Source organism: Danio rerio, chromosome 23 (genome assembly GCF_049306965.1).
Source record: "Danio rerio strain Tuebingen ecotype United States chromosome 23, GRCz12tu, whole genome shotgun sequence".
NCBI lineage: Eukaryota > Metazoa > Chordata > Actinopteri > Cypriniformes > Danionidae > Danio > Danio rerio.
In genome coordinates this window covers 48,064,433-48,082,500 of record NC_133198.1, presented here as the reverse complement: position 1 = coordinate 48,082,500, position 18,068 = coordinate 48,064,433, and the positions used below count along the sequence as shown (strand labels likewise).

General features: G+C 38.8%; 1 protein-coding gene across 3 annotated transcripts in view; it reads right to left on the bottom strand.

Moving 5' to 3' along the window:
- dlg4b (discs, large homolog 4b (Drosophila)) overlaps window positions 1-18,068 on the bottom strand; it is a 75,865-nt gene that overhangs the window by 7,968 nt on the left and 49,829 nt on the right. For all 3 annotated transcript variants that reach the window (NM_214728.2, XM_073938224.1, XM_073938225.1), the window contains 8 exon segments: window positions 2,078-2,250; window positions 4,264-4,365; window positions 8,302-8,349; window positions 8,550-8,605; window positions 14,047-14,223; window positions 14,305-14,416; window positions 14,588-14,690; window positions 16,119-16,275. In NM_214728.2, the coding sequence (NP_999893.1) occupies window positions 2,078-2,250; window positions 4,264-4,365; window positions 8,302-8,349; window positions 8,550-8,605; window positions 14,047-14,223; window positions 14,305-14,416; window positions 14,588-14,690; window positions 16,119-16,275 (928 nt within the window).

Sequence of the window (18,068 nt, the reverse complement as noted above, 5' to 3'; positions counted from 1 at the left end):
GCACCTAAATGCACACAGAAACACACACACATATAAAGGCGCACAAACACACATGGAAACATACACAAATGCACACCCCAAAAAAACAGCAACGACAAACACACAAAATCAAATGCGGCACACACAGGCAAACAACATAAATGCGCACACACACATACAGAGGAAAACAAACACACATTCACACATACATTCCATCAAACAAAGACAAACGCACAAAATCAAATGAGCACACACACATACAGGCACACAAACACACATGCATACAAAAATAAATGCACACATATAGAGGGAAACAAACACACATGCACACATACACATACACACACACACGCATGCCATCACACAAACGAAGACAAACGCACAAAATCAAATGCGCACAAACATATACAGGGACACAAACACACGCACACACATAGACAAATGCACAAAATTAAATGCAAACACACACATATACATGCACACATATACACACACACACATGATTGCAGACGCATATTCAAACACACACACATGCATGGACAAAAACACCCATGCATAAACACACACACACACGTGCATGCACAGACACGCACAAACACACAGACAGGCATACCTACAAACACACACATGCGTAAAAACACATACACACAAAGCATTCATAGGCACACACATTAAAAAACATGTTAACACACATGCAGACACAGACGCACATAAATGCACGCGGAAACACACACACATAGAAGCACACACACGTGTGAACACAACGACATGCAAAAAAAATGAACGCCAACACAACAAACATGCATACATACAAGCACACACACACATGCAAACACACACAAAGAAAATGCACACACACGCACACAAACACATGCGCAAACACACACAAAGACAAACGCACAAAATTAGATGCGCACACACACACACACACACACACACACACACACACACACACACACATATATATACAGGCACACAAACACACATGGAAACATACACACATGCACACCCAAACAAAAACAACGACAAACACACAAAATCAAATGCGCACACACACACACACACACACACACACACACACATACAGGCACACAAACACATGCACACACACACACACACACAAACACACACAGGCAAACAACATAAATGCGCACACACACATACAGAGGAAAACAAACACACATGCTCACATACATTCCATCAAACAAAGACAAACGCACAAAATCAAATGCGCACACACACATACAGGCACACAAACACACATTCAAACAAAAATAAATGCACACACATTTAGAGGGAAACAAACACACATGCACACATATACATACACGCATGCCATCACACAAATGAAGACAAACGCACAAAATCAAATGCGCACAAACATATACAGGGACACAAACACACGCACACACATAGACAAATGCACAAAATTAAATGCAAACACACACACATATACATGCACACATACACACACACACAAACATGCAAACACACAAAAACAAACGCACAATCAAATGCGTACACACATATACAGGGACACAAACACACGCACACACATAGACAAATGCACAAAATCATATGTGCACACACACACATATACATGCACACATACACACACACACATGCAAACACACAAACAAAGACAAATGCACAAAATCAAATGCCCACACACATATACGGGAACACAAACACACGCACACACATAGACAAATGCACAAAATTAAATGCGCGCACACACACATATCCAGGCCCACAAACAAAAACAAACACACAAAATCAAATGCGCACACACATATACAGGGACATAAACACACGCGCACACACAGACAAATGCACAAAATCAAATGCGCACACAAATATATACATGCAAACATACACACATGTACACACACAAAGACAAATGCACAAAATCATATGCACACACACACACACACATATACATGCACACAAACACACACACACATGTAAACACACAAACAAAGACAAATGCACAAAATCAAATGCGCACACATACACACATACGAGCACATAAACACAGACATCGTCTTCCTCCAGCTCCTCATCCCGTCATCTGTCCATCCATCTCTACATCTCTCACCTGCTCTGCCACCTGTCTGACGCTCTGGACGCTGGTGCCGTACAGGTGACTGTTGTACTGTCCGGCCTCGATGAAGCGATGGCTCTGAATGTCCTTCTCCATCTGCTCCCGAGACGACACAAAGTGGTAATCGCGTCCGTCCATCTCGTACTCGCGCTTCGGCCGCGTCGTGTCTGTCAAACACAGAAACAGCCTTTGTACACACATTTACAGCCACATTTTTTGACACATATGTGGAGTTTCTGCACAGGCGCCCTCTAGTGTTCACTATGAATACATAAGATGAACTCTCAGCAGTGAAAATTAAACCACACTGAACTTCAACTCTGAACTCTGGACTGACAATTTCAGTTTACTAAAACTTCTATGTTAAGCTGCTTTGATACAATCCACACTGTAAAAGCGCTAGAGAAATAAACAAATGAAATCGAACTGATCTATAGTTCTAATCAAATTAGCCTCCTATGCGCAATGTATTTTGGGCAATATTAGTGGTTAAAGTACAGACGCTTCTAAACTTTGATTTTTCACTGGAAATAGTTGACCATCCGAGTACATTTAGCATACTCTTTTCAACATACAAAAGTTTGGTACATACTAGGGTTGGGCATCTAAGCTATAATGCCGATCCGATACGCATCTCGATACAAAGAATACGATCCGATATATTAGCGATACATTTGTGACATATTGCGATGCAACACGATACGATTCACACCCATATCACGATACAATGCGATAATTCAGCACTAACTTATTAGATCAAGTTTATGAGATGATGTGAAAGAGGATGCTGTGCCATTGAATGAGTTTGATTATTTATAAACCAAGCAAAACCAAGACTTTTTTTACAAACTGGCTTTTCTCTCAGAGTGTCAGTTTACAGTAGAGGGCCATTTTAGAACCTATAGCACATATTATTTAAATATTTTCAAGATAAACAGAATGTATAAGTGCAATATATATTATAAATGTATATATTTCCACTCTTTCAACATAAATAAATTTAGCATTGCACAACAAGAATTGTGATTTAACTTTTCAACTATGAAAACAAGTTTTACAAAGATATATTTTGCCACTGAATATTCAAAACTTAAGGTTGAGAACTAGCAGTGTTATGCTGCTTTGAAACATCACTGTCACTGTAAACAACAGGCTAATAAAAATATAAATAAATACAAATTAACAGGAGGAGGTGTTTAAAACCTTCGTTCTCCGTGACACTAGGCTGAATATCTTTGCAGATGAACAATGCAATAGCATTCGTTATTGGCGTAGAGCGAGCAGAACTGTTGCGCATGGAGAAAACTTGCAATGCTTTTCTCACCACTTTTGGAGCTGGTAGCTACAGTTGAAGCAGTGCAGGAAGCCGGGGATGCAGGAACACTGGAAGATGCTTCCACAACAACACCGTGGCGCCGCTTCAAGTGAGATTTCAGATTAGTCGTACTGCTCGCGTATTTTACAGATGCGCGGCACATTTTGCAAATTGCATCTGTCCTGTCATGTCGTCCATCCTTAAATCCATAATGTTGCCATACTTTAGATTTAAAACTCAGTGAGGAATAAAATGTTTGTTTTGCTTCTCGCGCTTTCTGAGGGCGCTCCACTAGCTTCATCCGCACACCTGATACACTGAGTTGTAGTGTAAGTGTACACATCCGCAAGCCCGTTGCTAAGGCATACTTTATGTAGGTCGATTAAATTATGTGCCAAAAACAGGTTGACAACACTTGTTAATAAATAAAAAATACATTCTATATTAAAAATATGAGTTGTATCTTGGAAAAACCGATGCATCTCGATTTGCTTCCAAGATTTCATTCATCCTCTGCTGCTCAACCGATGCACTCGCATCGTGCACGCGCATGACCGCGTATCGATACATATCGATGAATCTTCCCATCCCTAGTACATACTATTTCTATTTTCCAATACTATTTAGGATGGATTACATGTGAATTGGGAAGCAGCTCATGTATGTGTGTTATAAAAATGAACTGATCTGAGACATGTATGAAGTGTTTGTGTTAGTTTTAGTGTATTGTAAATGTGAAACGAGCTGCTGTGCCGAGCTGAAAGCTCGTTTAGAGAACTGTGTGAAGAATTTGGCTCCTAAAATATTATTTATATGTTTTAGCATCACAGTGAGACATTATTCAGGGGTCAGAGGTCAGCCTTACGGGGCACACAGGAGCCAAACTTGTCCGGGAACTCGGAGAGGAGGTCATCGTTCACACGGTCCTTGCTGGGTCCGAGGATTATGACGGGACGCGCGTAGTGCACTGCAGGACAGGAAATGACATCATAATGAGCAAAACATTGTCGACACTGTGCAGTTTATCAGACCGGTTTTATACACACTACGGTAAAAGCACCAAAACAGAAGCTCTATTGTTTACAGGGGACCTATTATGCCTCTTTTTACTAGATGTGAAATGCGTCTTTGATGTCTCTAGAGTGTGTGTGAGTGTGTGTGTGTGTGTGTGTGTGTGTGTGTGTGTAGTTTCAGCTCAAAAAAGCAAACAGATAATGTTCTCTCTGAAACTGACCCTTTCAGGCTTTGATCCTAATTGTGGTGTTTTGGTGACTGTTGCTTTAAATGCAAATGAGATTGGGCTCTTTTTAGAAGAGGGCGGAGCTGCAAATGACTATGTAAGCATATTGGCAGATTCAAAACAATACTGACATTCTATGCTAATGAGGAAGAGATGGGCACTGGTGGGCGTGGCTTTCCCACTCTGATGACACGTACAAAGGGGGAATGTCAATCAAGTCTGATTGTAAACAACACAATTAATACATGTTTACCATTAGAGGCTGGAGATATTCACACACTGCTGACACACGATGTTTGCATGGCAGCTCCACTTTAAAGCTCTTTCACACAGTGTAATTAAGATGTATAAATCTCAAAAAGGACACAATGATTAAAATCCACTGCAGACAACAGTCATTAGGAGTTATAACTACTCAGTGATGGTGTGGATTAGGAGCAAAAACAGTAATAACCTCAGTGTTTACTTCATCTTAACTGTCTGTTGCATGTTGTGAGTTACATATATATAAATATATGACTAAAGATAAATTGGACAAACTTCATTTGCTGAATTGTGGGTACATTTCTAGCATTTTCCATTCATTTTGCTTGAGATAGAATGATGTAAATGTATAATTTACAGTAAACTGAATCCATTAATGGTATAGTAATATGAAATAATTAAATAAGGAGCATTTAATTCTGTCGCAAAGAGTTGGATATTACTTGACGCTCTTAGCAGGTTTGGCATGCTGTCCAGGGAGAAAACCTTGAGCTCGGAGATAACTGAGCCCAAGGCTCCCGTCTGGTCAATAAGCATATAAGAGGTATATATAAGAAGGATATAAGAAGAATGTCCGAGATCAGGAAGGTCTCAAGATCTCTTCTGGTAAAAGGAGAAAAAGGAGGAGATGGGGTGGAAGGGGGGAGTCCTCCAAAATAAAGATAAGAAAATAGGGCAAAATCAGTCTATTTACAGTTGGCTTGGATCATTCTGATTGGATTATTGCTGATTATGAATCAGTGGCGGTTCTAGTTTAAATGGCACCCTGGGCGAACCACCCCATATACACCTGGAAAACAATGTAGACACTACTGGAGTGATATGCCAAGATCACTTAAGATATCTTTTGCATGAATATTATGACAATCTATGACGAAATCTATAGAATAAAAAAAAAGCATATATTTTATAGAATTATCTGTTGTCTTAGACCTGACTTATGAAAAATTGATGTTAAGTCTTACCTCCCTGACTGATCACCTCTCCTTTCTGCTTTATAGCCATGCTATTTTATTCAGAATTTCCATATAATGGAGAGCAGATTTTCTCAACACATTTCTAATCATAATAGTGTTAATAACTCATCTCTAATAACTGATTTATTTTATCTTCGTCATGATAACAATAAATAATATATGACTAAATACTCTTCAAGACACTTCTATACAGCTTAATGTGACATTTAAAGGCTTAAATAGGGTAATTAGGTTAACTAGGCAGGTTAGGGTAATTGGGCAAGTTATTGTATAACAGTGGTTTGTTCTGTAGACTATTGAAAAAAAGATTTTGCTTAAGAGGTCTAATAATATTGACCTTAAAATGGCGTTTAAAAAATGTATAACTGCTTTTATTCTATCCGAAATAAAACAAATAAGAGTTTCTCCAGAAGAAAAAATATTATCAGACATACTGTGAAAATTTCCTTGCTCTGTTCAACATCATATGGAAAATATTTTTTAAAAAATTCAAAGAGGGGCTAAAAATTCTGACTTCATATATATATATATATATATATCATAATATATGTAACTTGTTTAACAAACTATTTAATATATAAAACTTTAGTTTTGTTGACTTTCAACACTCGCTGCGTGCTGACATCTCTGCATAAAAGACTGTTACTCCGGTTATACATTGCATGAGTGTACACAACCAGGATTCATAGCAGGAGCAGCGCGTGACGTGCGCAAGAATGGTTCTCAGTTTAGTTTCACCAGTGTTGTTTCAGTTGCACATAGCAAACTTGCAAGTGCAAAATACGGCAAATGTGAATGGCCCCTAACGTGTTTATTCTGGGATTACTCTAACTTAATATTTGCATAAAGTAAGTCTTATCTCTAAGCTTTTGCTGGGGCACATTTTTTTTTGCACCGTCTTGTGCCTTACCGATGCCATCATGGGGTGCGTTTCCCAAACAATGACGTAACTCGCGGCTAAACTATCATAGTATGATGCATCAATTGGGAAAAGAAGGATGTAGTGTTGAGTGCTTCCCAAAACCCGTAGTTTCTTAGTCGCAGATCCATCGCAGATCCACCCAAACTGGGTGGAGGAACTACTTCTTTAGAGAAAAACCATAATTTCTTTGTGCAAATGATATTGTTTTACACGCACACGCATTTTAAATAAAGTCCTATTTTAGATCTGGTAAAAACATGCACTCGCTTTCCATATTAACTGAAATATATGTAAATGGCACATATAGGCCCTGTGTTTACTAATATTATTAAGAAGTTGAACATTACATTCTAAAACAAAATAAATCACTTACAAAAGCTAACACCTGATCCTAATATCCACCTAGTATCATACATAAATCATTTAAATAAATAAATAATGATGCAATTTATTATAAAATAAAATGTAATATTTATTATTTATAAGAAATTTAAAAATCATACTTTAATAATAATATTAATGATGATAATAAGTATTATTATTATTATTATTACTATTATTATTATTATTATTATTATTATTAAGTAGGATATTGTTTATTTATTTATTTATTTATTTTTTCAGAAGGTTCTAACCAGCAGGCCCATGTCATATACAGTACAGATCCGTAAAAAATAACCCACTATAAATTAAAACAATTAACGTATGCTTTTGGTTTTCACAAGCTTTGGAGACGTAACATAAATTCCGCTTTTAAAGAATAGGTCACCTATAGCTATCACCATGAGGCTGTGTTCAAAATGTAAACATGAAGATCGCTAAAACTGAACAGTAAAAATTCCTTGAAAGCAAATTACACCTAAGAGAGATGAGCTTAATGCTTTTTATTTTTAATCATTCCAACTTTGAATGTTAAAATGTTCTAAATGAATAGGGCATAGAGGGGATAAGTGGGAATAGAACACAGCCAGAAATTTTGTTTCTAACTACAGCTCCAGAGGTGTAGTTGCGAGTGCTCAAGTTTGCGACGCAGTTTGTGAATGTTAGTTGGAGCGTTGGCTTTGGGAAACGGCAAATCAACAAACTATGTTTGTAATGATGGAACTTGCGACCTTAGTTGGCTAACAATGGTTTTGGGAAACGCACCCCTGGGCGATCGCCCAAATTGCCCATGCCCAAATCTGCCACTGTTACGAATGACAGCCCAGCCGCGATCAATTAAATCACATGCTCCTCTCGAAGAGTCGACATTTTCAGTTTTAGCTAAAATGCTAGCCTCAAAGCAGACTTCACATGGCATACCTGAAACTCAGTTTATTGTAGTTTCATCCTAATATTGTATTCACAGTGACAGATCCTCTATTGGTGAATCCTGAACATTTAGCACAAATCAATGAGAGAAAAATGACATCTCAATCCCACCTAGTGGAGTTTCCCACCATCACCTGCAGCAAGTCACATGCTTTTATAATGACATGCACTGTTTACACACACACTCACCTTCACTCTGCGTCACCGTCTCATAGCTCACGATGTAATCGCTGCGTCCTGAAACACACATAATCAACACATGGGATTTTATTGTTGTGGAAGTCATATATTCTGTCCTCACTCTGTTTATTCCATTTATCCCAGCCTCACAGAAAACATGAATAAAATAACTGACCAATTGGTTTTATTAAATATTGATTGCACCTCATTGTAAAAAGAAATATCTTAAAACACAACAACTATACTCTGCCACTCACCGCTGACGGGCTCTCGGCCTCGAGTCTTCAGACGAGACCATTCCTTCCGCTCCACCCTACACATACACACGCACACACACACACACACACACACACACACACACACACACACACACACACGCACGCACACACACACACACACACACACGCACACACACGCACACACACACGCACACACACGCACACACGCACACACACACACACACACACTTTTTAAACATCTGGCCAATTTGTTAAAATATGGAGATTTCAGATGCAAAAACCAAAACGGTGGACCAATTGGAGCGGTTTTCAGACCGAAGGCAACTTGACGTAGGAGTGCGGTCCCCCCGCCCACCCAATTGATTGACAGCTGTGTATTAACATGTCCCGGTAGTCATATGTATAATCATATCAACAAGAGAAGACGAGCGCAAAGCAACTGGGAATAAAAGCTCTGTTCAGGTCGCTAGGATCATCAATCATCATCAAATGTGTTCAAGAGTGAGTTTCACGTTTAAAATGTTTTAAAGCAGAGCACGTGTGTAATGAAGTACAGCGATTTACTTCAGCTTTACTTCATCAGCACAGCCGCGTGTCAGAACAATTATAAAGGAAGACGCTTCAATCCCGCTTTGTGGACGTTAAATCAGGTTTATTCTCTACATTAACATAACAGATCTCCATACAGCAGTGGAGATTAACCTGCATCCTGTCACATTTGCATGCAAAAACTCATTTGCATGCGCTCCGTCTGTGTGTATGTGCGTGTCGTGTCCGCAATATGTATGTGTGTGTGTATCTGTGTGTGTGCGCGTGAACTTTGTAATGACATTGCGAGTGGCTCATCGATGTAACTTAACACAGCAAATGCATCAGATACTCATTGGTAAAGTTCTTACTGTAGTATTTCTCACAAACCCACGTGAGATCTGCTTCCTTTATGTCTGTCTGTTGTCTAAAGCCCCTTACACACAGTGATACCGGTAAATTTCTGGAAAATTTCCGGAACGACTTTACCGGTATATTGAAAAAAGCGCTGTTCACACAGGCGAGGACGTTACGGAAATTTTCCGGAAAAGAGCATTCACACATCCATCCCAAAATACCGGTAAATTCTGACATCATTCACCACAAATGAGCTGTAAACGGCTGCGCTTGTGTTTGTAAACATTTGACTAAATTAAAAACTCAGTGGATGATCAATATTGTGAACAACTTTCGCTGGATCACTTTCGCATGTCGAGATGTTCATAATATGTGCGTGTGCGGCGCTCATAGGCTGTTTCACAGGCACACGCAAAGCTTGAAGGTAAACAAACAACGGCTTATCATAAGCATCTCATCGATGATTATTTACACAGTTGGCATTAAGAAGAACATATAAACGTGATCTGACTAACTTCTAGCAGCTAAATGTGTCTGGAAAAATATTCAAAGGCTTTTATCCTCACAAATCGTGCGGACGTAAATGCGTCTGACTGTTGTGATTGGCTAAAGCAGACGTCTCATGTCAGCACGTTCTAGACGTGCACGCGCTTATTACGGGAATCTTCCTTCTGCATTCACACAGCGCAGCATTCCGGCAAATTACCGGTAATGTTACAACTTCTCTTTCCGGAAAATAGCCAGAACGAATTTACCGGTATTTTCAAAAAGGACCTGTTCACACATACAACCTTTCCGGAAAATTGCCGGTAATTTTCCGGAAAGGTCTGTATGTGTGAAAGGGGCTTAAGGCATGCAGGAAAGGCACGTAGAAACAGTGGGCGGGGAGGACTCGCCTTAGAGGCGCAGTACAGCAAACACGCCACCCAGTGCAAAAATGTATAAAATAAAATCTTATAAAGGGGTGTAATAAAAAATCTGATGAGTGTTTTGAGCAGAAATTTTACAGACACATACTGGAGACACAAAAGATTCATAATAAATCTAAAATAAAAAGGGGTAACCTAGGTGTCCTTTAAAGCAGTGTTTCTCAACTGGTGGGTTGCGGGAACATTTTCAGTGGGTCGTGGAGTGTGTGATCAAAAAAACAAAAGTTTAATATTTAACTTATTTTGCTTATATCAGACTTTTATTTTTAAATGCACGTGCCGAAGCATGCTAATGGGACTTTTAATTTGCCAGTAACCTGGGTTAAGCGCTTTTGGCAAACTGCAATGCGAAACCGGTGCGTTTAACGTCTGTTTTCTTTAAAAATCAGCGATCTCCACTGGCTGAGTGATATCTGATATAAAGTGGGTCTCAGATTGTACAAGAATTACTGCATTACATTACATTTCCCCCCGCCATGTCTTTATAATATGAGCATTTATTTTACCCCAGTATATTTAATGGAGCTTCTGCGCTAGCCCACAGATTCTGACTGGCGCGTGCGAGTAAACGGCTTTTTGTCTCGTTTTACGCTTGAGCAACTAAATGAATGTATTTTAATGATATTACAACATCGATGCTGTAAAAGGAACCGTATAAAATGGGAAAAAAGTTCACAATAACAGGTCACCGGAAGTTTATCAGTATGGGAACCACACTAACGTTAGCTCCGCATATACCCTTTTGACATGTGAAATTCCAGCGCAAGTACGACCCCGAATATGTAAAGTGTGGATTTACATATTTTGATGACAAAAAGGTTTAAAAGCTCAGTGTGTCATATGTAGTGAGGTGCTTTCACGAGAGAAATGAAACCTAAATTAAAACGACATTTAGAAACCAAACATCCCAGTTGCAAGGAAAAACCTGTGGACTATTTTCTAAGACGACTCTAATAGCTGAGGGCATCACAAAAGTGCCGAACATATTCATGTTCAAAACAAGTACAAGTACATCTTACTGTGCTCACCGTGTAGCAAAGGTCAGGAAAGCCCACACAACAGCAGAACAGCAAATAACTGCTGATTATTATAAAATGGTTATGATTATTTTAATAATTTTACTTCAGTTTGCAGGTTTCTGTTCAGTTCAACCAGATCAGTGTTAATGTTTTATAAACAGTTCAGTTTAGTTAACGGTAACTTAACTTTTCCTAACACTAACCACTGTTTACAGTATTTGACATTTTTACTCTGTAATATTTCTATAATTTGATACATTTTGTTAAATGACAGCAGTAAAATATTGTTTATTTGTAAGTCTTGGTGATTTTCTCATAATTTATCTGTCACTAGTTGTGTATGTTAACAATTAAATACAAATGAATTATAATTCCTAAAATCTTATTATAATTCCTAAAAATTTGGGTCGCGGCTTAACGACCATGTGAAAATGTGGGTCCCATGGCCAAACCAGTTGAGAACCCCTGCTTTAAAGTATTTCATTTTAAAGGCAATGAAAAGAACTTATTCAAGACTATAAAAGTAAAATTTCTAAGCCTACACACAATAGTCAGAGAAAAATACTAATTTAGGAGGAAAATATCAAGTGGCATTCAGAGGTTTTTGCATCTAAACTCTTCACATGTTTTTTTGTTAAATGGAGTATGATTATATTGCACGTTTATTTCAGAGTACAGAACCTGCAGAGCTCATTAATATTCATGACCATTCCAAATATGGTCAATATAGAGCTTCTGATTGTAGCCATAAAGAGGAAGCCAGAATTATTCACCCTCCTTATTTTTTCCTTAATTTCTGTTTAGGGGAGAGCAGAGTTCTTCAACACATTTCTACAACCCAGGCTCATTCTGAAAACGTAGTCCCATGGAGGTTTCTGGAGACTGCGAAATACGTCCCGGGAGGTACGTATGGCTGCATTTCATTTTTTTAAGTGAACGCTACGGGGTCGTATCATACTGTTCCCTATAACGCTTACCAGGTGACTGCTTACCTCCGTGTGGAGGGCTTTCCCGCTGCAAAAAGTTTGTCCAGTCAGTTTAAAAAAAAGGGGTAACCTAGGTGACCTTTAAAGTATTTCATTTTAAAGGCAATGAAAAGAACTTATTCAAGAATATAAAAGTAAAATTTCTAAGCCTACACATAATAGTTGGAGAAAAACTATTATTAGTATTAGTAACTATACTAATTTTGGAGGAAAATATCAAGTGGCATTCAGAGGTTTCTGCATCTAAACTCTTCACATGTTTTTGTCAAATGGAGTATTATAAAATTGCACGTTTATTTCAGAGTACAGAACCTGCAGAGCTCATTAATATTCATGACCATTCCAAATATGGTCAATATAGAGCTTCTGATTGTAGCCATACAGAGGAAGCCAGAATTATTCACCCTCCTTATTTTTTCCTTAATTTCTGTTTAGCGGAGAGCAGATTTCTTCAACACATTTCTACAACCCAGGCTCATTCTGAAAACGTAGTCCCGTGGACATTTCTGGAGACTGCAAAATACATCCCGGGAGGCACGTATGGCTGCATTTCATTTTTTTAAGTGAACGCTACGGGGTGGTGTTACGCTATTCCCTTTCACGCTTACCAGGTGACCGCTTATCTCCGTGTGGAGGGCTTTCCCGCTGCAAACAGTTTGTCCAGTCAGTTTATTGTGTACATAGGCAGACTTGAGATCCATAGAGGAGTTGACCACGATGACCGGGTTCGAGTCCGGGGAAGAGCGGTTCCAGAAATTAAGTAAGACAAAAACAGAATCCAAAAAATAAAGTGAACGAGTTTCGAAAACGAGTTCCGAAAACGTGGTAAAAAAATCAGACGACAGCTTTACTTTTTCTGGACGGCTTTTGTAAATTGTTGGTTGGGTTTAGGTAAGTAAGCGGGTGGGCGGGTCAAACGGTAAAATTAGTTGGGTTCAGGGAAGGAGGAGGGTGGGTCAGCTGATTGGCCAGTCGCACAGTCAATCATTCAGCCAGTCAGACAGTGGCCTCTCATAGGTGAACAGCACGGGTGCGAACGGCACTCACGAGAGACATTTGAGATACGAAAAACTGCACACAGCAGCTTCTCGCGGGTTCTGGAAAACAAAACGTCCATGAACGTCAGAAACGTCCATGGGATTACGTTTTCAGAATGAGCCTGGGTTGCATTTCTAATCATAATAGTGTTAATAACTCATCTCTAATAACTGATTAATTTTCTCTTTGTCATGATGACAGTAAATAATATTAGACTAGATATTCTTCAAGACACTTCTATACAGCTTAAAGTGACATTTAAAGGCTTTACTAGGGTAACTAGGGTAAAGTTAAGGTAATTAGGCAAGTCATTGTATAACAGTGGTTTGTTCTGGAGACAATCCAAAACTAATATTGCTGAAGGGGGCTAATAATATTAACCTAAAATGCGTTTAAAACAATTAAAAACTGCTTTTATTCTAGCCGAAATAAAACAAATAAGACTTTCTCTAGAAGAACAAATATTAGAGGAAATACTGTGAACATTTCCTGAATCTGTTCAACATCATTTGGGAAATATTTAATTCATAGGAAGGCGAACAATTCTGTAACTGTATATTCTGGAGTAATGTGAGCATGTAAAACTTTTCTATAGATTTTTTTACATAGCTAAAGCACATATCTACTATGTAGATATCCAACACACACATGTATGTACCTCCTCTTGCTGGGAATGTAGCCGGTCTCCTCCAGTTCTCCGTGTGGAGCCAGTTTTCCGGCCTGCCACCATTCCTCATCACTGCAGTCAAAGACCTGCAGAACATCCCCGAACCTGAAGCTCACGGCCTGCGACAGAAAACCACCGTCTGCCGTCTTATCATAGTCAAACAGAGCCCTGCAGACACACACACACAGACACAGAGAGATGTCAGTGAGTCTTCAAAATGTGTGTGTGTGTGTGTGTGTGAAAATATACCTGATGAAGAAGCTTCTCTTTCCGCTCCGTAATGAAGCCGCTGCAGACACTAAACTGCTGTTCATCAGCTGCTCCCGCAGGTCATGGATCTTGGCCTCGAACCTGCTGTATTCTGAACACACACACACATGCACACACACACACACGGTGTCAGTAGCTATATTTTACGCATTATTGCAGTTTAGTGCATGAATCTCATTTGCATCTTTAGAATCTTTAGATGGAAACACAGCTGTTGTCTCAGATCGATGTGTGTGTGTGTGTGTGTGTGTGTGTGTGTCACCTTCAGGTCTGTACTGTGTGATGATGGTGACCGTCTGTCCTGCGTTCTTCAGTGCCGCCGCGGCCTGTTCATGAGTGGCGTGACGCAGATCTACACCGTTCACCTGCAATCAAACAACATTACAGCACTGCTGGAGGAACAGTGTGTGTGTGCACATGTTTGAGTGTGTTTTCGCGTATGTTTGAGTGTGTGTTCATGTGTGTGCATGCATGTATGTTGTGTGTGTGTGTGTACGCATGTATATGTGTGTTTTTGTGTGCATGCATGTATAAGTGTGTTTGCGCATATGTCCGTGTATGTGTGTGCCCTTTGTGTGTGTGTGTTCATGAGTGTGTGCGTGTTTGCGTGCATGTTTGTGTGTATATGTGTGTGTTTGTGTGTATATGCATACATGTATGTGTGTGTGTGTGTGGTTGTGCATGAATGTCTATGTTTGTGTGTGTGTGTGTGTGTGTGTGTGTGTGTGTGCGCGCATGTGTGTGTGTATGTGTGTGCATGTTTGAGTGAGTATATATGTGTGTTTGTGTGCATGCATGTATATGTGTGCGCATGTGTCCGTGTGCATGTATTAGTGAGTGTTCTTATGTGTGTACATGCATGCATGCATATGTGTGTGTGTGTGTGTGTGCACGTATGTGTGTGTGCATGTGTCCGTGTATGTTTGTGTGTTTGAGTGTGTATGTGTGTGTTCATGTGTATTTGTTTGCATGCATGAGTGTGTGTGTGTTTGTGTGTTTGTATGTGTATGAATGCATGTATATGTTTGTGTTTGTACTGTATGTATGTGTGTGTGTGTGTGCATGTGTCTGGGTAGGTGTGTGCGTGTGCATGTTTAAGTGTGTATATGTGTGGGTGTGTATATGTGTGTATATGTGTGCGCGTGCATGCATGTATATGTGTGCGCATGTGTCCGTGTGCATGTATGAGTGTGTGTTCGTATGTGTGTACATGCATGCATACATGTGTGTGTGTGTGTGTGTGTGTGTGTGTGTGTGTGCGTATGTGCGCATGTATGTGTGTGTGCATGTGTCCGTGTATGTGTGTGCATGTTTGAGTGTGTGTATGTGTGTGTTCATGTGTGTTTGCTTCCATGCATTTGTGTGTGCGTGTGTGTGTTTGTTTGTGTGTGTTTGTATGTGTATGTATATTTGAGTGTGTATATGTGTGTGTTTGTATGTGTGTGTGTGTGCAGGTGTCTGGGTAGGTGTGTGCATGTGCATGTTTGAGTGTGTATATGTGTGTGTTTGTATGTGTGTGTGTGTGCAGGTGTCTGGGTAGGTGTGTGCATGTGCATGTTTGAGTGTGTATATGTGTGTGTTTGTATGTGTATGCATGCATGTATATGTGTGGGTGTATGTGTGTTTGTGTGTGTGTGCATGCATGTATATGTGTGCGTGCGTTTGTGTGTGTATGTGCATGCATGTATATGTGTGTGCATGCGTCTGGGTGCATATGTATCTGCAGTCATGTATATGTGTGTGTGTGTGTGTGTGTGTTCATGTATGTGTGTGTTCATGTGTGTTTGTCGTACACTCAGTATCTGGTCTCCTTTCCTCAGCTCTCCGCTCAGATCAGCAGCTCCTCCAGCCAGTATGAAGGAGATGAAGATTCCCTCTCCATCTTCTCCACCCACGATATTAAAGCCCAGACCTGTAGAGCCTCTGTGGATCACCACACGCCGCGGCTCCCTGAAACACACACACACAATTTTAACGTATACAAGTTTGAAGAGGATTAGGAAGAAGCATATGCTTAATATTAATAAATAAGTAGATATTAAAGATTGAGGACAAACTTTATGGTGGCTTGAGAAAGCCTGTTGGAAGTAGCTTATTTAGTTTGAAAAGGTTTCAAGTTGATAAAGAATGTTTAAGATCCCTGCAGTCAACAATGCAAGCACTCTAAAGACTGAAGCAAGTCAGTAAACAGCTTTAAAGATGATCCACGGGTCTGTGATCAGTAATAGCATGATTTAAGCATGAATTAGCATGATTCTAACAAATTAGCATGTTATTAGCATGAATTAGCATGTTGTTACCATTTTTCTAGCATAAATTAACATGTTGCTAGCAAGTTTCTAGCATGAATTACCATGTTGTTCGCAACATTCCTACATGATTTAGCATAATTCTAGCATGTTATTCATTACATAAAGTAGCATGTTAGCATGATTCTAGTTTGAATTATTATGAAACTAGCATTATTCTACCACAAATTAACATGTTTCTAGCACAAATTAATGCTTCTTACATTGATTAGCATGTTGTAGAATGAATCCAACATGAATTTGCATGTTTTTAACATGGGTCTAACATGAATTAGCATGTTGGTAGCATGATTCAAGCATTAATTAGCATATAACTAGCATGATTATAGCAAGGATTAACATGTTGTTAGCATGATTCTAGCATGAAGTAGCATGTTCTTAACACGATTCCAACATAAATTAGCATGTTTCTAACATAAATGAACATGTTGTTAGCATGATTCAAGTACTAATTGGCATATAACTAGCATGATTATAGCAAGGATTAACATGTTGTTAGCACGATTCTAGCATGAATTAGCATGTTGGAGGCATGCTTCTTACATTGATTAGCATGTTGTTAGAATGATTCTAACATGAATTTGCCTTCTTTTAACATGATTTTAACATGAATAAGAATGTTGTTAGCATTAATCTAGCATAAATTAGCATGTTGATATCAATTCTAGCACAAAGTTGACACTATTAGTATGATTCTAGCATAAATCGCCATGTTGTTAGCATGATTCCAACATAAATTAACGTATCTAGCTTGTTTTAACAAATTAACATGTTGTTAAAATGTTTCTAGCATGAATTAACATGTTGTTAGCATGATTCTAGTATGAATTGGCATGCAACTAGCATGACTCTAGCTTGAATTAGCATATAAGCAAGTTTCTAACAGGGATTAGCATGTAATCAACTTTATTCCAACACAAATTACAATGTTGTTAGCATGTTTCTAGCATGAATTAGTATGTTTTAACACAATTCCAACATTAATTAGAATATTGTTAACATGATTCTAGCATTAGCATGCAACTAGCATGGCTATAGCATGAATTAGCATGTTGGTAATGTGTTTCTAAAATGTATTAGCATGTTGTTAGCATGATTACAACATTAATTTGCATGTTGTTACCATGACTCTAGCATGAATTAGCATGTTTTTAGCACAAATTAGCAAATAAGCATTAGCATGTGACTAAAATGTTACTAGCATATTTCTAGATTAGAATGGTTAGAATCTTGTTAGAATGAGTCCAACATGAATTTGCATGTCTTTAACATGAATTTAACATAAATTACCATGAATCTAGCATGAATTAGCATTTTGTTATACTTCTTGCACAAATGTAATGTTGTTAGCATGATTCTAGTATGAATTAGCATGTTCTTAACATGATTCCAACATAAATTAGCATTTTTCTAGCATGTCTCTAACATAAATTA